Here is a 27811-nt window from a genome sequence, read left to right as displayed (position 1 = left end):
AAAATGATCTCTCATGTTAAATTGATCATCAGTCGACACCTCGTATCGTGGGTAAGGTTTTAATATATGTCTAAAGCTCATATATGTGCAAGTGCTGACATCAAAAATTTCACTGACAACACAGATGAAGCCTGTTGTACAGGAGTGCTTCTAGTAAATATAACTGAAATGCTTTCTCTAGCTCCATGTCAGCAAAATATTTTATGAGAAAATTAACCTATTCCATTCGTGCATGTTTTCTATGGATGGAAAACTTTTCAAATTAAGACATAAACAAAGCATTAAAGGCATTACTCTTATTGTTTTAAAAAAGCACAGTGTATGTTATATTTTATAATGCTAAGGAAATTTCTTCTTTACACCCAATTCATGGTTGACCGGTCGGTCCCCAAACTGTCTTGAGGAGATGAAACTTGTTCGGGGCATACCTCTCAACCTTTATTCTGGCAAACCAATACAGAAATAGATACCCCCTGGAACAGTGGCTTGTCTTGGCTGCATATTAGAATCATGTGAAGGAGCTTTTAAAAATTTCACTCCTGGGCAGGCGTTTACCCTAGTCGTTAAGATGCCTGTTAAGTATACACATTCTATAGCCAGAGTACCTGGGTTCAGTCAGCTCCCAACTCCAGTTTCCTGCTAATAAAGTCCCTGGGAAGCAGCAGTGATGGCTCAAGAAACATGGGTTCTAGTCACCCATATGGGAGAACTTGGATTAAGTTTCCAGCTCCCAGCTTTGGCAGGGCCAGTCCCAGTATTGTGGGCATTTGAAGAGTGAATCAGGGACAGAGGAGTGCTGTGTCTCTCCCTCTCTCTGTATAATGTGTGTGTCTCTATGTCTGTATGTATTCGTATCTGTCTCAAATACATACATAAATAGAAATAAAACAAATTCCAAATTAAACTATCACCCTATCTGATATTTCACATCAGACCAATGAAATCAGAATCTCTGGAGCTGGGACCCAATGCCAGTATTTAATTTTAAAGTTCCAGATGATTGCTCTATACAGGCAAGGTTGAGATTCACTGTCCTGGAACATGAGCCATTTAAGAAACAGACCATCTGTTATTACATGCATTAATGCTACTGGGGCCTAGTGAATTAAAAGCTTCTGATGATTAGAAAATGGCCATCATCCTAGAACCTTTAGTGAATGTCATATGGGCCTGTCACATAAAGGATGCAAATGCATTCTTATTATCTTTTTGCACCTTCAATGGAAGATAATTTCTGAATAAGCTTAATGGAGGGGTGCTTTAGGCTCCAGTGACCATCTGCAGGACACATTGGAACAGCCTTTATTTCTAGGAATACTTTACCCATCAATTTATCACCTTTGTTTAATCTCATGGCTACAATTTTTAGAAGAGGACTCTTTTCAGATATGTTGAAGAAGGTCCTTAATGAGAAAGCTTATATATAAGACAATTATCATAATAGAACTGCAATTCATTATCACATTTAAAGAATACAATATTAATTTTTCCTGTGCTGACAATTTTCTATTATGAGTCAGTAGAAAGGAAGACATGAAGACAAATGTGACCTGGCTTGATGTCTGCATACATTACTACTCCTTTATTTTTGCTGTTGAACAATACAAGTGATGAGAGTAAGTATTCCGATCACCATGGCCACCAACTCTCAAATGGCTATGGGCTCTTTTTGTCCTGCTGCAGAAACAAGCGGTATTTGCAAGAGACCAGTCTGTGGCCTGTTATATTAATAGTGTAATGAACATAGAAAAATTTGTTTTTATTTATTTGACTTTTAATGCATTAAAAATTATTAATATTGTGCATGTTTATGATGTACAGTGTGACAATTTGATACATGCATATATTGTACTGATCAAATCACAGTATTTAACATTTGCCCCTGTTTGTCATTACGTTATGATTGAACTTTTGTCTTTTTGATAATAGGCATTCTAACTGGGACGAGGTGGTTTGTCATTGAGGTTTAGATTGTATTTCCCCCTGATGGCTAGTAGTATTGAACACTTTTTCATATATGTGTTGGCCATTTGTATTTCTTTTGAGAAATGTCTATTAAGATCATTTGCCCATTTATTAACTGGATTAGTTGGCTTTTTGTTGTTGAGTGTTTTAGTTCTTCATATATTTTCTATATTAATGCTTTGTTGGGTAAATAGCTTGCAATATTTTCTCCAACTCTGTCATTGTCTGTTCACTCTGTTGGTTATTTCATTTGCTCTGAAGAAGCCTCCTACTTTGCTATAATCTTATTTGTCTAGTTTTGCTTTTGTTGCCTGTACTTTTGACAGCCTAGCCTAAAAAATGTTGCCTATGTATCAATGTCCTGAAGTGAATAGGAAATACCTTTTTAAATAAAAGTTTCTTTTCACATTATAAAAGAAATAAATCCATATTATCAAAAGAGAAAAGAAATATGAAATTCATATCCTACCTCCCTTGCTCAGCCCATTGAATTTACCTGGAATGTCACCTTGAACTAATGCCATGCTGAACACTGACTTGTTTAACTTATGTCTAACCTTCCAGGCTCACTTAGTAACAGTTCCATATAGCTTTCTGTTTGTAATAAGTAAATTAGAGAACAAGCAGGAAGCCATTACAATGACCCATGAAAGGCAGGGAAGGCTGGTGCAGGTGGTAGACATGTGGTAGAAAGTAAGGACTTCGGTGACTTTGCCAAGATGGCTGTGGATGAGAGATAGAAGGGAAGAAGCAGTAAGAACTACCCATGAAGGACTCTCCAGTCACTGTAAAGCAATATCAACAACAAGCAATTATAGATCAACAAGCTTGTTTTGAGTGTAGTTCAGTCTTAATTCACTGAGAGGATTTCCATGGATTGTCTTGTCCTGTGCCGTGGGGTCTGCTGATTCGTTGTGCTTGGCACTGCCAAGCAGCTCTGCACACAGCCTGGTGTTAGAACTACCTTTTTACCACCCCTTATCAACTCAGTTACCTTTGTTTTCTAATGCCTTTAACGATGTTCCCACGGTTTTTCTTGTTTAAAAGTGCTGAGCTCCTTGTCTCAGACACGGACCTGAAGACTGTGGTGTGCTTTGAACCATGTGTAGCATGAGACAGGCAACCATACCACCGGGCATGGGTATCTTTGTCTGAGTACCTCCATAAAAGGCATGGTTGTGAACTTTGGTTTTTGTGAAAAGGGAACATTCGGGCTCCTTTTTTGTCCTGCTGAAGTGTAGGCCTATTTTTATTTTTTGTTCTTCACTCTTTTTCTATGCTTGTGATTTTAAAGGTGCCAGACTGACTGCCCTCGAGGCTGGTGTCCCCGATTTATCCCAAGAATAGGAAAAATACGGGAGGCGTTTGAGCTGGTCATGTCTGGGTCCAGCATGTTGGCCTGCCCCACTCTGGAAGAATATTCTCCAAGACATAAAGAAGAAGATTGTGTCTTAGGAATACAGTCCATCTGCTTTCATAGCAGAGGAGACAAAACCTTGTTGTACCATCCCAAGCCACTGTGGTGTTTTTGGATCCAGTTAGCCACAGACACTCATTCCTCTTCAGAAAAACTAGAATGTTTTTCTCAATTCCATCCCCACCTGTCAAAATTCCATCCTTTAAACTTGGGCACAAAAACCTGTTTCTCCACAAAACCTTCTCTGAGCCTCTCAAGTTTTGTGGCTTTTCCTTGCACATTTCTGTAGCACTTCCTCCCATTTTGTCATGTGATTGTTGATGCATTTTAGTCTTTGACTGCTAAAGGCTCTGACATTGTCTACTTCACGTCAGTATGAAACACAGAAGCAGACTGTAGTGTGGGGCAAGGAGTGGACACTTGGGTGTCTGTTGACTAGATTTAGACTTTCAAAGCATATCTTCTCATCCTGCCCTTCAGGGCACTGCTCTGACTTTCCCCTCTAAACCAGTGATTGAAGTTCAAACCTAGGTCCTCAGGCATAGATGGCAAAATCTTCATAAATCAACTAGGTTAAAACTCAGGGATTCCAGGTATGATTATACTGAGGAGACTCCTGGCTCTTGGCTTCAGATAGGCATAGCTCCGGCCGTTGCAGCCATTTGGAGAGTGAATCAATGGAGGGAAGACTTTTTTCTCTCTCTTTCTCTCTCTCTCTCTCTCTCTCTCTCTCTGTCAAATAAATAAACTCTACCTGTCAAGTAAATAAATAAGTTGATATACAAGAGGGTACTTCACAAAGTTTGTAGAAAAGGAGAATTCAGAGATTGTTTTGGTGCAAACAAAATAATTTTGAAATTCATGTATAGTTTTTTTCATAATGTGTTTTTTCCATGAGCTTTTTGAAAAACCCCTTGTATGCTTGGGTTTCAAAGTTTTTTGCACCAAATCATACTTAATCTTTTAATTCCATTTTCCTAAGACTTTTCTGAAGCACCCTCCAATAAATCCTCTTTAAAAATGTCTGACATGTGAAACACTAGGTTTTCTACAACTTATCTGTCAAATCTTTCAGATTCTTTTTAAAAATGTTTTCTTTCTTTATTTATTTATTTGTCAAATTTGACAGAACTCAAAGAAGGAATCCTTCCATTCACTGTTTCACTCCCCACATGCTTCCAACAGCTAGGGCTGAACTAGGCCAAAAACAAGAACTGAGAACTCAGTCCAGGTCTCCTAAGTGGGTCTCCAGGGGCAGAACTGTTCGAGCCATCACCTGCTGTCTCCCAGGGTGCATGTTAACAAATAACTGGAGTCAGGAATGGAGCCAGGACTCAAACACTGGCATTCTGATTGGGATGCAGGTGCCCTAAATGGCATTTTAACCACTACCAAATGCCCACCTTTTAAACCTGCAGAATCTTGCTGATTTTCCCAGTAGCCAACAATTACTTGTTCTAACTTCTTAACATAATAAAATCAAAGAATAAGAAAATGGAACTGAATCCAGACCTGACCCCTCCTCATGATTCTCATAGTGGAGCCAGATAGAGTTATACTCTGTACAGTGCCTCTCACTGACATAATTTTTGTTATGATTTAAAATAATGTGAATGTTTAGAGCCTAAACTTGATGTGTATATGTGGAAAAGATGCCCCTGAATCCCATTTAAGAATGCTGGAGGGGCCAGCATTGTGGTACAATGGGTTAAGCCACTGCCTGCAACACCAGCATCCCTGTGAGCAGGATTTAGAGTTGTTCCACTTCCTTTCCAGCTCCTTGATAATGAGCTGGGAATGCAGTGGAAGATGACACAAGTGCTTGGGCCCCTGCACCCATGTGAGAGACTGGCTGGCTTTCTGTGTTCTTGGCTTCAGCCTGACCCAGCCTCAAGCGTTGCAACCATTTGGGGAGTGACCCAGTAGATGGAGGATACCTCTCTCTCTCTCTCTCTCTCTCTCTCTCTGTGTGTGTGTGTGTGTGTGTGTGTGTATTCTCTTTCTCTTACACTGTAACTGTGACTTTCAAATAAATAAATAAATCTTAAAAAAAAAAAAAGAAACACACAGAATGCCAGAGCTTTGCAGAACACTAAGTGAACACAGGCAACTCAGGCCATGAAGGTCTGACTCCATACCCTGCAGTGTTTGGAACCGTTGCAGGATTTAAGGATGTTCAAACTAAGAACAGGCCCATCAGTGATGCTAGCTAAACTGTGGTATCCTATAGGGTGTCAAGTCCAAGAGTTGGGACTTGGCTCAGGACACCCCAGGAGACCAAGTTAGAACTGCTGAGCATCAGGGACAGCGATAGACATGCTGGCTGTTGGTGAAAAAGAATGCGGTAGCGCTCAGATGGCCTAGAGAGAAAAGCGACCACTTGTGATCTGCCTGCCACTGAGAGCAGACTGCAGAGGCTTGATAACCTGGGCTTTTGGGAAAGGAACTGGAGTTCCAGTTTGGACCCAGTTCTCTTACATTCCACAGGAAGGCATGGAATCTCCACGGGGAAAGCCATCCCTATGCTGTTTTATGGCTGATGGCTTCCAGGCCAGGTATTCTGAGTCATGCTCACTTTTTACTTGCATGTGAGACTGAGGGCAGAACACTGGTCTCGACGTAGGAAACCTGCATTACCATGTCACTTTCCAGGGGATGTTAGGCTATGAAAATAATGCCCTCAGCTGATTCATGGCCAGCCTTCCGCGGCATAGCCTGGCTGACTGGGGCTGTTGCTAGTGGCCGTGACGTGGTGGCAATGACTCCCTCACTGCTGCTCACATGAGAAATCTGCTCTCCCCCCTACATTTTGTTCTTTAGAAGGACGATGTGCTCCTTGGGGGTCTTCTCAACTTGATCCCCATTTTTCTTGCAGGTCGCTGTGCTCGCTGTGGTGAAAATGTAGTTGGGGAAGGTACAGGATGCACCGCCATGGATCAGGTCTTCCACGTGGATTGCTTTACCTGCATCACCTGCAACAGCAAGCTCCGTGGCCAGCCCTTCTACGCTGTGGAAAAGAAGGCTTACTGCGAGCCCTGCTACATCGTAAGTCCTGATTTGCAAAAATGTCTGCTGTGGCCAAATGCCAATCACTCCAGACAGAATGTGGCCGTCGTGCCTTTATTTCTCCCTGGACTTCCAAATGTGTATGTGTAAGTTGGCATATCATAGTTTTCTCTTCATATTTCCTGTTCATATGCAGTCAGAAAGGTGAGTTGGGACGGGACTGCCGTAATGTCTGCTGCCAATACCCTGAACCTGCGGCTTTCAAGCACCTGTGCAAGCTAGCATGTTCCTCCCTGAAGCATCAGCTTTCCCAAGAAGCACAGTCACACCCTTTGTTACTAGATCTCACCCCATATTTGAAATCCCAGCATTTTTTTAAAGATTTATTTTTATTTATTTGAAAGATAGAGTTACAGAGAGAGGTGGCAGGGGGGTCTTCCATCCGCTGGTTCACTCCCCAGATGGCCGCAATGGCTGGAGCTGCGCTGATCCGAAGCCAGGAGCCAGGAGCTTCTTCCAGGTCTCCCACGTGGGTGCAGGGGCCCAAGGACTTGGGCCATACTCCACTGCTGTCCCAGGCCACAGCAGAGAGCTGGATTGGAAGTGGAGCAGCTGGGACTAGAACCGGCGCCCATATGGGATGCCGGTGCTTCAGGCCGGGGCTTTAACCCACTGCACCACAGCGCAGGCCCCCAGAAATCCCATCTTTTATAGGGAAATTTAGCAAGATCTCTGGTCTTTTCAGTGCTCTTCCATTTTCTTGAGTCCTTCGATTCACTACTTATCTACCCAGAATGTTTCTTACCCCTTTGCTTGAGCAGATTTGCAGTTTTAGAAACAGTCAAATCCTTTATACTGACGGAGCTAATGTGTTTTATGCAACCCAAGTATATCTTAATCATGTGGCTGTGTAATATACACCATTTTATTATATTATCTTAGCTTTTCACAGGGCTATTTAACCTATTAAGCTATCTTTTGATAGAGCAGTTTGATGAATGATCACTCTTTTAAAAAAATCTAAATTCCCTTGCTATCTTTCTGAATTATAAGATCTCACAGCTTAAAACCTGTTAATGGAAAAAGTGGCACTTTTTTTTCCCAGACTCACAGGAGTCACAATTGGCTTTCAGTGCTGAAGCATTCCACCATCAGAGCAGCCTTAGGTGGAAGGCATTGGGAGTCATACATAGCTTTGCAGATTCCCAAGGTTCAAGTTGACTGAAGAAGTTTCTGGCCTGGTTGGTTCCTTCTCGTAGCCACGCAACTCTAACTCATTTGTAATACCTGGGTCTGTGGCACACACCTGAAAGTTCTTCAAGATAAAGATGTTGTGACTTTTAAAATTGTTTGGTATCTCCTGGGTTCCAACTTATTTCATTTTCTTACCAAAAGCAACGTGAATGCAAATAGCATCATTGTAGAGACATACAATGTTAGACATGTTTAAACATCAGGTCCTAACTTCTCTCAGTAGAAATGAGGCAACATGAACGTGGAGAAGAGGAAAGGAACTTCTTATGTTTTGTTGTTATTTTCATAGCCAAGACTGGGTTCATGTCATGTATTCTTTGTAGATATTATATAGTTTTACTAGAATTAGAATTTATTAGAATATTTTGAACATCATTCTTTAAGATCCTTGTTGAAAGTGAAAGTCATTATTTCTTGCCTTTTAAACAGATTCTAGGGACTATCATCCCCAATGACTTAGGACTGCAACTGTGAAATGATTGGTGTCTGGGAGCTCTGTGACAGTGATGGCTTAGACGTCCCCAAGGTTGTTTGTCTTTACACTAAGTAACCACACAGCGCTGTGTTTTTTGTAACTCTTGTGTCTGTTTGTCCTCCATTTTTTTGAGCACATTGTTGAGTCCTGTTTGCTACTTTAAGGACGCTTCTGTGGCACCTGCAGTGGCTTTCTTCTGGTATCTGTCTCCTTTCTGAGCTAGAAACTTGTGGGCAATATTTGGAAGCAGTGTTAACAGTCGAGGGAGAAGAAGCATTTGAATGTGGTCCCACTGCTTGATGCTTTGTCTCCTTGGGAAAGTGCCTTGTTCTTTCTAAGTCTCAGTTTCCTCATATATGTAATGGGAATGAATTCAGTATTTTCCCCTTGTGCAGATGAAATGAGGCAATCCTTGCAAACGCTTGGTCTGCTTGGGTAACAGTAGTGGAATAAACATTATTCTAAGATTAATTTTATTGAGATTTCTGGACTCATGTCCTTTTTCTCACATCCAGAAATGTGAGAAATAGGACGTGTACTGTGAAATTCGCCGGGCTTTAGGAAGATGTTTGCACCACTCAGACAACCGTTTGCCCATTTTTGAGTGTTTTGCTTGCTTTCCTGAGTACCAAGACTGAAGGAAATCCTATATTGCAGAAACATGGGTTTCTGCAGTGCATGGGCTCAGTTCTGATCTGCATTCCAGGCACTGGAGCTCTGTGCTTCTTTAGGCTATCAGCCCCTTCTGCTTTGGTTGTGTGTTACTATACTATGCTTGTGGCAAGGAAAACTATCTGAGCAATATTCAATCACATACTAGAAAGATCTGGGTGAATTCAAATAATGTGAATTCTTCCCATCCTTTTTGACTCGTCTCCCTCATAAGAACCTTTAATCAGGATTTTTTTTTTTATTTAATGAGATCTATCCATGGTGGCTCTAAAATGCAATTTAATTCTTATCAGGATTCAGTTAAGCTTTGCTCAAAGACCCTTGTTCAATATTGATTCCAGAGTTCAGCACAGCCCTCAAGCCCTTGGTGGATGTATGAGCACTTTAATTTCTTCTGAACTTTTAGAAGTCCAATAAGCTGCACACTAGCTGCACAAAGAGGTTGGGGAAACTGGGAGGATAAAAGAAAACAGTTTGTTTTGAAGGTAGAGTTTGTGTTAAGAACAGCCTGAGAGCTGTGTGTGTCTCTCTTGAAACCGAGGCCTTTGAACAGGAAGTACTTTCTCTGTGATACAGCAAAATTGCCTCCTGTGACCCTGATGGGAACTGATGTATAAAAGACATTCTGTCAAAGCAGAGGAAACCCAGCCCCTGGCCATCACTCAGTGTGCCTTTTTTTCTTTTACTCCTTCCATTTTCATTTTATTTGAAAGGCAGAAAGACAGAAAGAGATCTTCCATTCACAGCCTTATGCCCCTTGAGGCTGAGCCAAGCCAAAGCCATAAGCCTAGAACTCAATCAATCCAGATCTTCCACATGAGTGGCAAGGAACCAAATACTTGAGCCATCACCTATATCCTTCCACAGTGCACATCTGCAGGAAGCTGTATTAGAAATGGGGTAACTAAAACTCAAGCCAGGCACTGCAGTAGGATACAGGCCTCCCAAGTGGCAATTTTAACTGCTGTACCAAATACCATTCCCACTTTATATGCCCTTCTTGTATTTCATTGACAGAATCAGAATATTGAAGTGGAATTATTAAGTATTTCTGTATAAGAACAGCTGATGTTTGACATTCTGAGTCCAGGAAGGAGACCAGCCAAATATAATTAAATCTATCACCATTTCTGCCATAATTAGTTACTAATCAACCTAAAATCATATTTAAGTTAAGTATTTACATAATTTTGAGGGATAATATGCCAGCAACGTATTCAGCTTTGGTTCAGCAATTATTGATAGGTTCATATGATCCCTTGAGTCCTTAACCCTTATGTATAAGTAGCTGTGACTAAACAAATTTGAATCAGTGTGGCATTGTAATTATCATGCATCATTCTACATATTTTGTTCCTATTTTGTGTTCATTAACCTAGTATAAACATTAATGTAGGCCGGCACCGTGGCTCACTAAGCTAATCCTCCGCCTCGTGGCGCCAGCACACCGGGTTCTAGTCCCGGTCGGGGTGCCGGATTCTGTCCCGGGTGCCCCTCTTCCAGGCCAGCTCTCTGCTGTGTCCTGGGAGTGCAGGGGAGGATGGCCCAAGTGCTTGGGCCCTGCACCCCATGGGAGACCAGGAGAAGCACCTGGCTCCTGCCATCGGATCAGTGTGGTGCGCCAGCCGCAGCGCGCCGGCCGTGGCGGCCATTGGAGGGTGAACCAACGGCAAAGGAAGACCTTTCTCTCTGTCTCTCTCTCTCACTGTGCACTCTGTCAAAAAAATAAATAAATAAATAAAATAAAAAAAAATTAATGTAGCTTTCCATTGTTAATAATCTAAACTTTTAGCTTATCTGTTTAGTTTTACATTTGTTTAATACCACATTTTGAAATAATTTCCTACTCAATAGCTATTGAATATTTTCTATACTTCTAATATTATAAATTATATGCTATACATAATTGAGTAATATTTTGTATCCTAAAACATTTCTTCCTTAGCATATTCCTTTATGTATATTTTTTTTTTTTGACAGGCAGAGTGGACAGTGAGAGAGAGAGAGAGAGAGAAAGGTCTTCCTTTGCCGTTGGTTCACCCTCCAAAGGCCGCTGTGGCCGGCGTGCTGCAGCCAGCACATTGCGCTGATCCGAAGGCAGGAGCCAGGCGCTTCTTCTGGTCTCCCATGCGGGTGCAGGGCCCAAGCACTTGGGCCATCCTCCACTGCACTCCCTGGCCACAGCAGAGAGCTGGCCTGGAAGAGGGGCACCCGGGACAGAATCCGGCGCCCCTACCAGGACTAGAACCCGGTGTGCTGGCACCACAGGTGTAAAATTAGCCTATTGAGCTGTGGCACCGGCCCCTTTGTGTATATCATCAAGTCAAGTGTAATATAATTTGGAGGACATTTGTCTTACCTTGCTAGATTTCTTTAGAAAGGTTTTCCCAGTTTACAAGACCATTAGCCACTATGAGACTATATGTTAAACTGTAATCTATCCTTTATTGAAGAACTTTATATTTATTTTGAAACAATTTAATAATTGAATAATAGTTTTAATTTGTGTTATTATTAGGAAAGTCAATGAACTGCTTTTCTACTTTGGTAATATATATCTTGAGAGATGAGCTTTGATTATTATTGTAGGTTTGGATAACTGTACAGAATAAAATTGAGAGTACAAAAACTTCCTTTAGGAAGTAAGTGACATAAATAGACTATACTTATAATCCTAGCTTTCCTGGTGCAATGTTGAGTAGATCGTTTGACCATAGTCATCATTGATTATAAGGGAGACATTGATTTCTTCTCTGTCTTCAAAAAGAAGGAAGGAACAAGTATGATATTTTTTATATCATTAAACCATTTGCTAGTATTATGGCTTAATCTGATTAATAGCATTACTATCATTGCTTTTTCTACCCTTTAGCATAATGTGATACAATGTAAAATCGCTGTAAGTTTGGAGCCATTTCCTGGCTATAGGTACAATGGAAGTACTGAAATAAATAGATGTCCTAGAAGGAGTATAAGGACATAAATAAGAACAGATTCATACTTGCCTCCAATTTTGTGCCAGTGAAGAGCGACAGCAATGCCTTCTGCGTATGTGGCCTTCTGCCCTTAATGAGACAAGCTTACTCATCAATGTAGATTTAGCAAAGGAGTTGCTGTTTTCTCCTTAGCACTGCCAAGGAGTCTGGGCCTAGGGACACAGCACATCAGAAATTCTCAGCACAAGTCTGTTTATGAAATGGCAGCCAAGGAACCTTCCTAAACTGGGGCTCTTACTCAGAGGGGAGGGAATCCAAATTCTGACCCTCCAACAGTAGAAGCTAGTACAGACATTTTTATTAGAATTGGAATCCAATTGATTAAAGGACCTCTAGAAATAGGAGGCCAACTCCACAGGAGACTAAATACTTTAAGGCACCTGAACATGTGCATTACCGGCCAAGACACTAGCAGCCTTTGCTCCCTATGTCACTCAATGGCCACAGTTAAAGCATTAAGCATTCTTACTTTTCCACCTACATTAAGAGCTAGGGTTTTGTACCCCTGCGGGAAAGCTGCCTTTTTATACACTCATTTCCTCCTAATAAAATGTTTTAAGAGCAGTTATGACCAGTGCCTTGTGTGGGTGTTGGAAAAGGAACCAAGAGTTTGGACTAAACTTGAAAAATCCACATGAACTTCCCTCCTCTTTTGCTAATTGCTCACCTCTGCTCTTTCATCTCTAAGTATAGTGCTTGTCTGTCGCTCTTGTCTGTCTGTTTCTAACACACACACAACTTCTTCTTGCTATTACTTCATCCCACCAGCACTCTCCCAGGAAAGGGAAAAAAGGTTGAAGAAAGAGGAATTTGTCAAGTATGCCCTTGAGGAGTTTAACCTTGACAGCTACTACTAACAGCTACCAGAACATCTCTTCCATTCATTCAGCCTCTTAATAGTTCACAATGTCCTTAGGTATCTGGTTTGCATGTTACCATAGTGATTGGACTCTTGTGAAATAGACAGTGGGGTGGAGTGAGGAGACATATGAAGTCCCCTGTGATGTTTTCAGGTAAAACCCAAGCAAACTAGGAACAACTCTTCAGACTGGTATTACTGGGTCCTGGCTATGACTACCCCGTAACTGATGCTCATCTTCCTGAAGTCATGAAGATACTGTTAGCTGCCCTCTACCTATATTTGCAATCAGCTCTAATTATGCTTTTATTTCCAAGAAATTAATTGATAACCACCTTAACCACCTAAATCATGCCTTCCAGTATTACCTTAAATGCTGACCTTCAGGCAAAAAAAAAAAAAAAAAATTCAAAAACAAAACAAGACTTAATGCCATGTATATTTCTTACTCTTCCTGAAATGCCTCAAGTTACAAGGCAAAACCTTTTCCTTTTCTTATGATTGAAGCTAGTCATAACAATAAAAAAACATTTGTTTATTGCTTCAACTTGTACAAAGCATGTTTCCTTTACTTCATGTTACTCTCTAACAACCATAGGAAATTAAAGTACAATTATTTTTGCCTTCATTCTCAGTAACTAGAAACTGAGTCTCAAAAAATGTGTCAGCCTACTCAGTTCTATGGAGCATTGAGCTAGGACTTGACCCTGGTCTTTGAATTCCAAGCCAGCTCTGTCTATTTATCAACCAGAAAGTACTGGGAATCTCATTTGTTGTTGCTAGGTATCCCTTTTCCTGTTTTTTTTTTTTTTTTTTTTTTAATCTCTATTGCCATTTATTCCTAGGGTCAGCTTTTTTTTAAAAAAAATAGTTAACCCAAACTCTGAAATTAACAGATGTATCTTTCACCTTATATTCAAATATTTTAGGTAAATATTGAGCTCAGATAGACTTCCTTGTAGTAATAATTCATCTAAAAAGAATCCTGTAAGATTTTTAGTATTATATGCTCATTAGATAAAAATTAGAAAGTTTAAGGGAAAAGGTATATAATTCTTCTTTCTAAATACAGTAGGAGTTGACATTTACCACCTCCTCCTTTTCTGTTTCTCCATACCTGTATGTCTAGATATACATATATAAATTTAACCATACTTCTATAAACATGGTTATATACACACCCCTTGGGATCATTCCATAAATACTAATTATAATTTTCACAATAGAATTTCCAACATTAGCTTCTACAGAACTAGCCTCTTTAGAAGTTTTACAAGAGCATTCAAAAAATATTCGGGGCATTTCAGAAAGTTTGTAGGAAACAGCATCAAAAGATAAGTTTGTGGGCCAGTTTTGTGGCACCATGGGTTAAACTGCTGCCTGCAGTTCCAGCATCCCACATGGGCACAAATTCAAATACCCAGCAGCTCCACTTCTGATCCAGCTCCCTACTACCAGGCCTGGGAAAGCAGTGGAAAATGGCCCAACTCCTTAGGCCCCTGCACCCACATGGGAGACCCAGGTGAATCTCCTAGCTCCTGGCTTCAGCCTGGTCCAGCCCTGGCTGATATAGCCATTTGGGGTGTGAACCAGCATATGGAAGATCTCTCTTTGTCTCTCCCTCTCTCTCTATTTCTGCCTTTCAAATAAATAAATCTTTGCATTGCTGAAAAAACTGGAAATCCATACATAATTTTTTCATAATGCACAGTTTCCATGAATGTTTTGAAGTGCCCTCATATATCACCTATACACACTTTTTGAAAAATGACCCAAAGAAATATTGCAGCAGACAAATTACTCAAATGAGGTGTGGAGGAGATTCAGAGCAAATGAAATGGTGATAAATAAGCCAAGATACTACTTGTTCAAAAGCAAGATATGAAGGCAAGATTTTGGCCTAGTAGTTAAGGTGCTACTTGGGACACTCACATCCTACACTGGGGGGTAAAATGTGGTCTACTATCCACTGATTCACTCCCAAAATGCCCGCAACAGCCAGAGCTGGGCCAGGAACTTAGAACCCCATTCGCTGTCCAGAGTGACAAGGACCCAATACTTGGGCCATCATCTAGTGCCTCCTAGAGTGTGCATTAGCAGGAAGCTGGATCCGAAGCGGAGGAGCTAGAACTCAAATCAGGTGCTCCAACATGGGAAGCAAGCATCCCAAGCAGCAATGTAAGCAGTATACCAAATAACTATCCCTTTAAAAAAAATCATTAAATAGGCAAAAATTTAAGAGTAAATTCAGACCAAAAGAAAACCACACTAATTACCTAAATTATTAATAATAAACAAAGTAGAATTCAGGACAAATGTATCAAATAGACCAAAGAACATGATTAACATCATGGTTCTCATGAGGAAAAGCCTTGAACCCCCCCTTTATTAAATATAACTACAGTGAAATGTTTAACACAAAAGTATTGATAAAATATGAAATGCAGGTGGTATAGTCATATTCTTTGTAAAACTTTGGCTCATTTATTTCAATCTTTCATAAATTAGTTATAGGAGCTAAGTAATAAAAATAGCTTGATTTAATCATGGCGTGGTAATCTACACAAGCAAAGAATGCTATCTTTATAAATTTCCAAGACTGATTTAGCAAAAACACTTATCATATCAAAATATAAAAAGTAGCAAATAGAGTTGCACATAGCAGTACAGTAAAATAAAAAATGTACAAAAGGATAAATAAATGCACTCTTGGGTTAAAGATTTCTCAGGAAGTAGTGATGTTAGTAACACTGCGTGATCATGAGAGTGGGATATGACTGCAGTTGAATTCCCAGTAATTTTAGTATCATTAATTGCAGCAAGAAAATTAACTTTAAAGGATAGAAAATGATGAGAAAAGCAACCTAAAGGAAGAAGAACTGTGCTAAAATGAAAACAGTTGAGAAATTGAAAAATACCAGAATTTTTAAATCTGAGAAATTATTCCTTGAAAAGTGCAATAAAATAAATTTGTGGTGAAGATAATCAAGAAAGACCAGAAACAAAATTACAGAAAATTACAAATGGAAAAGAAGATCTTAGCATGGCTATATAAGATATTTTTAAATCATTATATTTAAAATTTTATGTAAAAGAAGCAATTTTCTGTGTGAATCTAAAATTCATAGGGAAAAACATGAATAATCTCATAAACATGAATGAAACTCAGAACTGCTTCCTGAGAAAGACTCAGCAAATGTCTCTAACGGGATTTTTCAGATGTTCAAAGAACAAATGCTTCTTGTGCTTTTTCAACTTTCAGGGCATAGTGAGAGAAGATAAGCTAGTGTGATCCTGATAGTAATACCTAGCCTAGATTGTCCCAAGAAAGAGTACTCTGTGCTAATCTCACTTTCACAAATGCAAAACTCCTAAGTGAAATATTATTAAATTGAATACCAGATAACAAAATGTTCCATCGTATTCCATGAATGCATTGTTAAGACAATATTAGGAATCTTTAAATATTATTTTACTGATACTTCAAATTAAAAAAAAAAACTAGACTGACATTTTCATAGATGCTTTATATGGAAATAAAAAGCTTTTATTTAATGAAATAGATCATGCTGGTTGTTTACAAACAAAAACAATTGCTATAACATAAAACAAGCCCTAAGTAAACTTGACGAAAAAAGAAAACATGTTTAATAGGCTGACCAGCCTTCCCACTAAATCTGGGTGTGTGGACACAGGAGAACCTCTAGTGTGTTAATAATGTTCTCAGGACTCTCGCCTTTGTGATGGAAATTTGAAAACAAAGAAAAAGTTAATGACATACATATGTGTGTATGTATACATAGATGTATATATTTCAATTTGTTATGTGATATTTATGACACGTAGAAAGGTAGAAAGTATAATAATAAGAAAGTCTATAAACCCATCATCCAACTCAAGAAACAAAACATGAGAAATTTAGTTGAAATCCCTTGGTTTCTATTCCATGATTGTTTTCCCAAAACTCAAGTACTGAAGTAACTACTATAATTGAATCTTCTTTTTATCACATCTAGGCATTTCCTTATGTTTTAATACATCTCTCTACACTGCATATACTACGGTTTGCCTATAGCATTGCTTAATTTTAAATGAGTGGCATTTGTATTTTCTGAGGTATTTCCACTCCAAATTTTAAGACTAGAAATATAAATATTTACAAGTGATGTGATTATTCTCCTAGAAAACCCTTGAAAATATCTGAAATATCAGATTAGTGAAAGTTCAGTAAGCTTACCAAAAAACTGATAAATTTAGGTTTAGAAAATAAAAAAGACCCAACACAGAAGCCACAACAACTAAAAAATAATAAAATACTTAGGTAATACTTTAATAGAGTAAATGATCTAAGTGAGGAATGCTATCAAATTTTGTAGGAGTAGTTACTCAAGAGCAAGTTAATTTTGCAATTAATATGTTTTGGGAAGCTTCTCTAGTTTTTACAAGCATTCCTATTTATCACCCTCTTTTCTACATCAGCGTTTTTGGTGGGAGAACGGATAGTTACTGCACTGTCCGTGGCTACTGTATTTTTTTAGCCTTTTTCCCCAAATAGCACCCAGCGCTTTCCAGATCTTGGTTACTGCTCACCACATTCTCCACAGTCTCCAAGGCCATGTACAGTGGCAAAGAAAGTGAGGTAGAGACCTGTAAGTAGATTGCCCAGGGCAACAAGGAAGCCTAGGAGGACATAATGTTTCCCTCCAAGATCCTATCCCAAACAGTACTCACTTTTCATGTCTTTAAGGGCTAGAGGGGACCTTAGAAATTTAGTAACATCATTTCATAACTGAGAAGGCTAGAGCCCAAGGAAGCTGACGGATTTGCCTGGGGTTACATGGTTTATTAATGGCAGGGGTGGGAATAGAAACCATGGTCCTTTTTGGTGCCTTCAAAGAAATGCTTTCTTTGGGACAGACATAGAGAATTTTAACCTTCTGTGGCTGTGGGTCCAGAGACACAGCCCTAGAAAATGTTGGATTCTGTAAATTTTGGTTGGAGAGTGTAGAAATAGGACAGTGTTTGCTTCAGTCCTAACCAGAATGAAGGCTCTCAGATTTCCAGGTTAAATGCCTCTGAAACTTTATGCTAGAACCTTCTCACTGCCCTAGTTTGTTTATTTTTAAATCAAGCATGAACTCACCACTCGATGTTTGCCAGAGTTTGGATGAATGTCAACATCAGGCCACTGTAATAATGGTTTAAGATTATTTAATCCCATTACTTATACACTTCATTAGGCTGAGTGAATTGTTGGCGGTGGTTCAGTAAACTTCCTACTTTAGAGATAAAAGGATGGAAAGAAAATAGGGAAGGAGTCGATTCCTCATTTTCTTTCATATTTATCTTGTATCTCTTAACAGATAAAGAAATGATAATTACCTAGCTACACAACATGGACTCTTTGTTAGCAGGACTGCTGAATTCTGTTGTACCCTCAGAAGAAAGAAATTATTTATCACCCACCTTGTATTCTCTATTTGAGGAAAAGGGACTGGTGTGTGTGTGTGTGTGTGTGTGTGTGTGTGTGTGTTATGCTATAAAATCAATCTTAAAAATAAACTTGAAACTAAGTTCTAGGATCCTAGGTAAGATACTCTCTCACTTAGGGAGCTTGGTGAGAGGCAACAAATTATTTTATAGAAATAATATGGAATTTCAAATCAGGTGGTTCAAGCTGAGCATGACTAGCTGTTCACCCCATTTCTCCTAATTTCAGTGTCCCAGTACTGAATACTCCGTATTCACCCCATTTCTTTTAACTTCCATCTCCCTGCATCCAGAATGAAGGTACTGTTTCTTGCTTCACATGGCCATATGGCTAAATGAGGAGTCAGGGCAGGGCTGAGCAAAAACCAGTGTAGGGTGTTGAGAAATAAGTAACTGCACCAGAGCAGAGAACTTGGCCTAATTGGACTCACCACAGGACAATTACAAGTCAGCATTTCACTCCCTGGAACATCACCTGCAATCACAAGACTCAGGAAGCTTAGTTTTCCCAAAAGATGTCAGAAGGCACCTGCTTTGGGATCTTCCTGAAGGCCTCTTGGAACAACTAACATTTGAGATCCTTCCCCAGAATTTCTGCACAAAGAGATAAGAACTTCACATCTTTTCAAGGCTGGGGGGCTGGGGTGGGGGCAGAGTTCTTAAGCACATTGAAGTTTGAGATGCATGTGTCTGTTCTTCCAGCCTAGTTCCTTCTTCCTCTCTCTCTCTGAAAATAAATTTTAAAAAGTATGCTTCCCTGTTTTCCTGGAACTTCCCTACCTAGATGTGACCTATCTTGAATACCCAAGGTGGTTTCCACGTCTCTTGTAGGATTTAACATCACTGCAGCTGGTATGATAGTCACTGTAGTCCTTGACGTATTCCTTTACTGACTTGAACCGTTTTTAAAGCGTGTTTTGGAGGGAGGGTCAGGGTCACTTTTGGTTCATCTTTGTCTTTTCTGGAGTGCTTATCACAATAGGCGAGTCCGTTGCTGTTTTGATAGTTCAAGGGGATTGAAAGGGGGACCCATTTTACTCTAAGTGCCAATGTTTCCTCCCGGTCTCTGACTCACATACTATTTGCTTGCCCTTTGGTATACCTTGGACTTGAGAGTCTGTGTATAGAAGGAAAGAGGAGAACTTGGCTGTAGAAGCCTACGAGCAGAGGCATTGCAAAATGTAAATATAAAAGGTTGAAGGGAAAGATGTGTGAGTGAAGCCAGCTGTCTAGCTTCCAGCCATGGAATTATCTAAGAGCTACTGCACTCAAGGTCATACATACCTATCTGACTCGCACATGAAAATTGCCAAGGAGTTTGAGTGGAAGTTCTCTGAGATTCTGATGACTTTTAATGGGATGGGAAAATCCCCTCTCAGAACCAGACTTTCCTTAAAAATAAGTAAATAAGTCAATAAAGTCTCTCTTCTCTTATTCACTTGGCAGAGTAAGGGGATGCCAGCCAAGGCTGACATCATCATTACAGCAGGGCAGAGGCTCTTTCTGAACACTTCACAATGACAAGGGCGTGGTGTGTTGTAGAATATCAAAGAATATATATACCATTTTATGAAGAGATCATCCTTACTCTCATGGTATGGGAAAGTAACGTTCCAAGAGAAGGGAAAGACTGGCTTGGAACCTGACAACCAAGTAGATACACTGAGAACTCTTCAAGCAACTTGAAAGTCACAAACACACATGTGATAACTTTCTAAATGGCATCAATTATTTTTTTGAAGAGTATAGCTATCTTCCACAGGAGGTATTTTTGGTCCTGTCATAATGCTTAAAAACTATTTGAGGCAGCTTATATTAATGAAGCTCATGGGACACATCAGTTAAAATAAAACTGAGCCTTCTAAAATGTAGTCCTTACGATAGTGAATATTTATATTTTCACTCTCACTTAGGCAAAGAATCTAGGATTCTATTATGATGCGGAAGATATGTATAAATAGTTTTCCCATAAAGTAGAAAGTGGTAAATGTGTTGGAGCCTCACAGGAAAGGAGTAGGGGGACAGGAGCATTTGAGGGAATAGAAGGAAATCTCCATGGAGTTCTACACTACTGCGTTGCAGGACAAATCTTATTTTTCTGCCAATGCCCCATGTTTGTTTTTCTTTTACTCCAAACAGATGAGTAAGACTATTATTGATCATTTAGCAAAGTCAAAGCTTAGTAAACCTAGGGCTGGGGAAAGTCTCATTATATATCTGGTGAAGCCACTGTTAGGGATGCCCACATCCTACATCAGAGTGCCTGGTTCAAATCCCAGCTACCCCCTGCTTCTGATACAGCTCCTTGTTAATGGATCTTGGGAAGCAGCAGCAGATGGCCCAACTGCTTGGGTCCCTCCCACCCATGTGAGAGACCAGGAGGGAAATCAAGCTCCTGGCTTCAACCTAGCCCAGCCCGGACTGTTGTGGCCATTTGGGGGGTAAACCAGCAGATGAAGGATCTCTCTCAATCTCTCAATCTCTCTCTCTCTCTCTCTCTCCTTCCTTCCTTCCTTCCTTCCTTCCTTCCCTCCCTCCCTCCCTCCCTCCTCCTTCTCCATCTCTCCCTGTCATTCTGCCTTTTAAATACATAAATACATCTTAAAAGGAAAAAAGAAAACCTACGGCTTTGGAACATGAGGAATTAACTTAGGATTAGAGCAGAACTCCAAGCTACTGGACGCTAAATCTTAGCTGATACCTTGCTCTTAAATAAATTCATGTGAACAGATGGCCTGTCATCAGATAGGGCCTCCTTTTTTTTTTTTTTTTTTTTTTTTTTTTTTTAGCAAACCTAATGTTTTCAGCTCTTAGGTCCTGGTCTGGTTACTACTGTTTTGCGAACCCTTTGCTCTCCCCTTGCCACTGAAGACAAGTACTCTCTTTCCTGTGTTCCAGGAGCTTTTATCTCTACCTTTGTTTTAATCTTTCACCTTTGTTATCATCCTTTGACATTTCTACTTTTTATTAGTGGATAATCTCACTCTCATATAGACTGTGAGTCCCTTAGGAACAAGTGTATCTTTTATATTGTTTGGGAGGCTTTTTGTGCTGATTCACCCCCTTACCTTACTCCACATTTCCCAGAATAGTGCCCAAAGCAACACCTCTCCTTCTGGGAAATAGTACTTCGTTTTAATGAATGTATGAGTCGGCTTGACTGCCGTTACAAAATACTGTAGACGGGGTGGGCACAGCAAGCGACATTGCTTCTCTCGGGACTCTGGAGGCTGGAAGTGTGAGACCAGCATGGTGGTGTTCTGGTGCTGGCTGTCTTCCTGACTGGCAAATGACCACCATCACAACACTGTGATGGTGGTCACACAGCTGAGTGGGTAGCAGCTCTTCTGATAAGTGTGGGAAGTTGCCTGTTATAAGGGGCACGCATGTCATCATGAGGGCTCCTCCCCCTTGGCTTCATCTAAGCCTAATTATCTACCAAAGGCCCCATCCACAAAATCTGTCATGTTGGGGGTGACAGCTTGAACATATGCTTTTGAAGGGGATACAATTCCATGGCTTTTGGCAACAGGTTTCTAGTATGTTATTGGTGTTCATTAATGTCCTGTTTCTAAGTATAGGATATATATATATGTGTGTGTGTGTGTGTGTGTATGATATATATATATATATATATATATATACTTAGTGATATAGCAGGTATTTCTTGAGATTCTAGTTGCTTTTAAAGAATTCTGTTAGGTACTCAATAGAGCCCTATTAATGTCTAAGACACTGTACAGCTCCAGTGCTTTTTACCCTTACAAATACATTTTATCTGCTATATTGCATCTGATTTTTAATGCCAGAGAAAAAGATTTGGTTTTTAGCAGGCTATTGCACATTCCTATCCCATCATTGGGTAATTGGCACAGGAGGCAGGAAGCCAGACTGGCCTGAGTCTGGCTGGGCAGTGTCTGCAGGTCATTCCAGCAAAGCTGCTGGAATAACGATGTGTTCTTCCATAAAGTGCTTTTTGTCAAAGTCTCTTTTGGAATTAACTCCTCATGCTCAGATCGATAAGCCTCACCAAACTGCCAATGCAATTAAGAGGTGGCAGGTTAAGCATTACTATTAATTAAGTTCAAAGTAAAATAAAAAAGAAGAGCATGTTTGTGAAATTGTGCTGTCAGATACCGCTGAAGGGTGTTTCTGAGTTCTTGCAGAGGAGAGTGCAGGAAATGCAGGGCATTTCTGTCGCCATCGTTTTGGGGAAAGGGAGCATTTAAACATGTGCCTCTTGAGTACTTTTCACTGAAGAACAAAGTGCTAGCAGATTGTAAGAGACATTGAATAAGCACCTTCTGTGTGCAAAGGGCTGGACTCAAGGCTGAGAGGGATGCAAAGCAGGAAGAAACTCAGCCAGCCCAGGCTCAGGGAGCCCTGAAATGAGTGGGAAGTGCCAGACATGCAAGCAAATAGAAAACACTGTGAGAAGATTCAGGCAGTGGGGAGCGCTCCCAGGGAAGGGCATGCTCTGTCCTGCCCGGGGCTGGGGCGGGGTGGGGGAGAACCACCATCAGGGGAGACTTGGCAAAGGATGTGGGGTGAGCAGGACCTTGACAGTAGTGTTTGATAAGAGGAAGAGAATGAGCAGGGGCAGTTCCAGCTTAGAAACAACGATTTTCCATGTTGAGCTCTGTTGCTGGTTCTAGGATCAAAGGAAAAGCAGTCAGCATGTTGATCAGCAAGGAGCTGTTTAGCATCAATTATATGTGTATTACTCTGAAAAAAAAAGTTGGGATTAAGAGAGAGAAAAAAATACCTGCAAGTTCGCAAGGCTTTTTGCATAAGTGACAGAAAATCTTAGACTCATCATCTTTTTCTAATGGCATTTTAATGGAATTCATTTCTAAGACCAGATTTCTCTGGCCAGAAACCACAAGAAAACCAGAGCCAAGGGAAAAGGTACCTTGGTGCTGTCACTCCTTTTTTGATAAGGTAGGTACTTAAAAGCAATAAAGGAAGCACTTGGTGCCACATGATCATTTTGCTGTTAGCATTGAGTGGAAGTCAGTCTTTATGCTATTGAAGCTGAAATGAACTTGAAGATACTCTAATCCAAGCCCCTCTTTTTGTAGATTAGTTAAGTTAAACTCAGAGTATAGTTTTTCTAAGTAAAAGAAAACCATGTGAATTTCCTGAATCAGATAACAATCAGTTTATTAATTAATATTTTCAGGAATACCTTGACTCCCAATTCTCTGAGTTACCGTTGAATGGTATTAGGCAACTTGACTTAATGATCTGCTTGTTTTCCAGCTATGTTAATTATATATCCTGTAGTACTTACCACCTGTACCAATTGCTTAGCATAATAATACCTTACACTTCAATGCATGTGCCCAAAGTACTTTTATAGTTATTTTTCATTTGATATTTGCAATAATCCCACATGGCAGGTGTTATTTCTAGATTAGATGTGAGAGAATTGAGACTCAGAGAAGGTAGCCCATCCTGAAAATAGGGCTCTGACATTCATTTTTCTATGAGTCTAGTTAGCCTACTTCTGCACCTCAGTTGCCTGCCTGAATGGTCTTTAGTTTATTGAAGTCCACCCAATGACTATTCGCTGAGTATCTTCTACAGTTCAAATACTGAAGCAAGCATTGGAGTTATAAAATTAAAGAAGACAAAATCACCAGTCTTCGGGAAACTTGGTGTTTGAATGCATTAGACAGTAAAACAGCTAAATGGATATAAAATAAGTGCCATAATAGGTAAATGGACTGTCTTTGGAGATTGCAGGGAGCTGAAAGGGAGAGAGGGCGTGTAACAAATGATCATGAGGCCAGTTTTGCTGCTATTCATCTAAGCATGCCAGGGTCCTGTCCTCCCAACTCGATTGTAAGTTTCTTACCATGCTTCTGTCGGTCTCGTCCCCTGAGGCTTCTGCACAGGCCTCCGACTCCACTGGCATCCCATTAACACATGTTGAAGGTGGTGCTGAGGACTCCTCCCTGTGCCTTCTACAACACTGGAGAGATTTTTTCTTTGGCCATGTGTATAATAGATTTTAACTTATAAATTTGTGACAGCCTTTTAAAAATTGTTTTTAAGATGAATACATAACTTTTTGGTGAGAGAGTTCCTAAATATTAATTTACTCAGAACAGGAATGATACTCTGTTTTAACTGGCTAATCCCCAACCATGATTTGCAGTTTAGATGGTTTTACTTACAAACACTGTTCTTTTCCAAAGTCAATGAATTGTTACTTTCAACTGGAACTTTTATTTTTAAGATTTATTTTATTTATTTGAGAGGCACAGTTACAGAGGGAGATAGAGGTCTTCCATCCACTGGTTCACTCTCCAAATGGCTACAACAGCCGGAACTGGGCCGATCCTAAGCTAGGAGCCAGGAGCTTCTTCCGGGTCTTCCATGTGGGTGCAGGGTCCCAAGCACTTGGACCATCTTCCTCTACTTTCCCAGGCCATTAGCAGAGAGCTGGATTGGAAGAGGAACAGCCAGGACACAAATGGGGCCCATATGGGATACCGACGCCACAGGTAGAGGCTTAACCTACTATACCACAGACACTGGCCCTTCAACTGGAACTTTTAACATATTGTCTTTAATAGTTAAAATATTCTCATTATTCCCAACTATCTTATTAGCATTTCACTGGTGTTTTAATTGGTATCAAATATGTCACTATTTTTCCACCAAAAGTGGATAGGCTTCAGTGCAATTCAATGGCAAAAACATCCATGTTTTCTAATTTATAGGGGGAGTTTTCCTCATTGTGAAATTGTGATTAAGTTTGTAAATTGCACAAGCTTGGAATTCTGCTGCAGGATCCCTGCATTTTGTACTCCTTTATGTTGGTGACATATTACAAGTGGAATATTTCCCTTCTCATTCATTCTCCTATCCATTTCCTGGATTCTGAAGTCTTACTTCAAGCTTTGTGAACAAATTTCAATTCTCAAAGATATGAGAGACGAGTGACAATGAAGTCGTCTTTCACAGGTCCAGGAGAGCTTTCTTTCCTTTAATCATTAAATTCCCAAGGTGTAATCAATTTAATTCTGCCGTAGATGGTTCATTATAAAGATTCTAGGTGAACAATCTCTAGCAAAAGTGACCTTTTTTATTCAGTCCCCCATCACTTCCTAAAAGTGTGGCATACACAGTAAATTGGAAGGCAAATGAGTAAGTCAGGCTTGATTTACTGAACACCAAGACACTCACCTGTGTACACATACAAATGCAGGCACACACATCAAAGCCAGGAACTCTTCAATAAAACAAAGCTCCACTCACCCTGAGGGGATATAAAAATTTATGTCTGCCACAAAATTAATCTTTAGAAAAACTACATCGACATGTATGAGCAGACACTGAAGAACTAAATTTTTAACCAAATAACAATTTATATGGGATAAGAAAAGTTGTAATTTAAAGATCTTTTGAGTGTGATACTTGTAAAAGAGAGTGTGTGTGTGTGTGTGTGTGCAGGAATGTATGAATGTATTGAATTTGAGAGTAATTTATGGAAAGTGCTGTTAGCATGGTATTTCAAATGCTCCACAATTTGAATTTAAATTACTCAATGGGATCATTAAGATTATTATACACGTTTTGCAAGGAGTTTGAATTCAAATGACAACTTTAAAAAAAAAATACCCTTTAAAAACTAAGGAATGTTCTTATAGGAATTCACGCAGTTTGAAATAATTTGGCACCTCCCCTTCTGAAAAAGTACCTGATGTTAATGTGCTCTATAGCTTTGGATGTTGAAGAAACTGCGTGTTGTAGACTCAGTGCTTCAAGGAGTAAAACTGGATTGTAAAGCAGACTCAGTGGACAATTCATTTCATGCAATTGACAGCAGAAAATCAGGAAATGATGTGGATCAACGTGGGGCTGAGGCATAGGTCTGATGAGGCACAGGCATACTGAGTCGCACACAGAAGGCACCTTCAAATGCATCACATGTGCTGTTTTGCTCCCTTTCTATGGGTGGGTCTTGGGATATGGAAGTCCACTTTCATTTTGTGCCAGTTAACCAAGTCACAGTTTACAAAAGAAACAATCAGAGGGCTTACTCATTTTTTCAAAAGTAATCTCTTTGTAATGCATTTTTCAAAGTGATTTTGCAATGGATTTGCCATTAAGTATTTTTTTAAATAAGTGTAGTTCCAGTGATGGGAAATTTACTAGATCTCAAGGCAGATTTTCTTTCGTTGGAGCCTCTAAAAGTTACTTCTTGTTGTAGATGGAAATCTATTTCTTTATGGCATCTAGTCATTGGTCCACAGAGAAAACAGCTAATATATGTAGTGTATCTTCTACCTGACAGACTTTCAGGTACTTGAAGAAAGTCCTCAAGTCTGTCTGATTTTTCTCCTGTTCTGGCTGAATCCCATTTCCTCCCCCACTTCTTGTCTTCCCTGGCCATGGTCTGGATTTCTCCAGCATGTCAATATCATTCTTCTAGTATAGTGTGCAGAATTTCTGTTGGCTTACATGAAGAAATGGACCTCCTGGGACATGGAGGACTTCATCTTAAAAGCAAACAAATGAGAACAACAACAAACCAAGAAAAATTTGAGTTACATACACATTTTAATTTTAAAATGAAAGAAACATTTTGTAACCTGTATCCTAATGCTAGCAGATTAAAGGGAAGTTACATATTAGGCCTATTCTCATCAACTCATGTTAAGCAGAAGTGAAGTGAGATGTATGCCATTTGTCATTTTCTAACTTACATTGATGTATTTTTTTCACCATCCATTCTTTACACCTTTAGCACTTGGCACGCTCTTGGTGTAGGTGGTGTGCATTAATTGTTGAATCAGAGAGCAGTAATAACTGTTTAGTGCTTTGCAGCTTATAAAACATTTCCAAGCTAAACTTGAGCCTGGTGACCAGGTGTCACTGTTTTTATTTTTCAAAAAGAACGTGAAGAAATCAAGGCTCCGAGGGCGGGCATAAGAACAAAGAGCTGCTCAGAGGATTTAAATACAAGTCCTTGGGACTATAAACCTTGCCATCTAAACTAGAGCATCTGCAAACCAGTTTCCTGACATTTATCGCACTTATTAGCTTCTACCTGGAGAGGATGCATTGGAAAATGAATTGGGAGAAGGGAGAGTTCTGGATTCTATATGTCTGTTAGAGTTAATCAGATCCAGGAACAGTTGCTATATTTGAGGTCATGTCTTTGGATTTCTAGGAGCTGCCTGAAAAGCCTCTCATTTGGATTATTGAAGTCAGTCTGTTAGCCAGAACGAATCTGCAGAACCATGTGAGAATGAGGAGTCTGAGGGTCAGAACTGAGGCTGCAAACAGAAGCCCTTTAAGGGTTCCCACCAGGTGGCTCACTTTGTATGCAAATCCATAAGCACAAGCAGGAGAAGTGAGGCTTCCCTAAGTGGGGCAGCATGCCCAGATGAGTTGGATATATGGGTCAGAGAAAGAGCTGGAACTCAGGCTCCAGTCTCTGAAAAGCTGGTCCTCGAGCCAGGTGCACGCAACCCTGTGGATGCCCGAGTTTATGCCCAAGTTTATGCTCAGACTCAGCTAAAGTATCTTCCTCCTCCTGGTTTCTCCTTTCTAATGAGGAAAAAAAAAAAAAACAACCCTCCTCTCTATGTTCTGACCTCACCACCATTGCTCTCCACCCATCCCACCTCAGGCCAGGATTGCCCTCCACCTCCCCATTA

The 27811-nt window shown here is 40.0% G+C and overlaps 1 protein-coding gene across 20 annotated transcripts in view; it reads left to right on the top strand.

The window, feature by feature from the left end:
• LPP (LIM domain containing preferred translocation partner in lipoma) overlaps positions 1-27811 on the top strand; it is a 727525-nt gene that overhangs the window by 593806 nt on the left and 105908 nt on the right. For all 20 annotated transcript variants that reach the window (XM_070072379.1, XM_051859193.2, XM_051859192.2 and 17 more), the window contains one exon: positions 6258-6427. In XM_070072379.1, coding sequence (XP_069928480.1) covers positions 6258-6427 — 170 coding nt within the window. The remainder of the gene's footprint in view (positions 1-6257; positions 6428-27811) is intronic.

Source organism: Oryctolagus cuniculus, chromosome 4, assembly GCF_964237555.1.
Source record: "Oryctolagus cuniculus chromosome 4, mOryCun1.1, whole genome shotgun sequence".
Classification (NCBI taxonomy): Eukaryota; Metazoa; Chordata; class Mammalia; order Lagomorpha; family Leporidae; genus Oryctolagus; species Oryctolagus cuniculus.
Note: the sequence above shows the minus strand (reverse complement) of the source record. Positions and strands in the feature narration are given on the sequence as shown.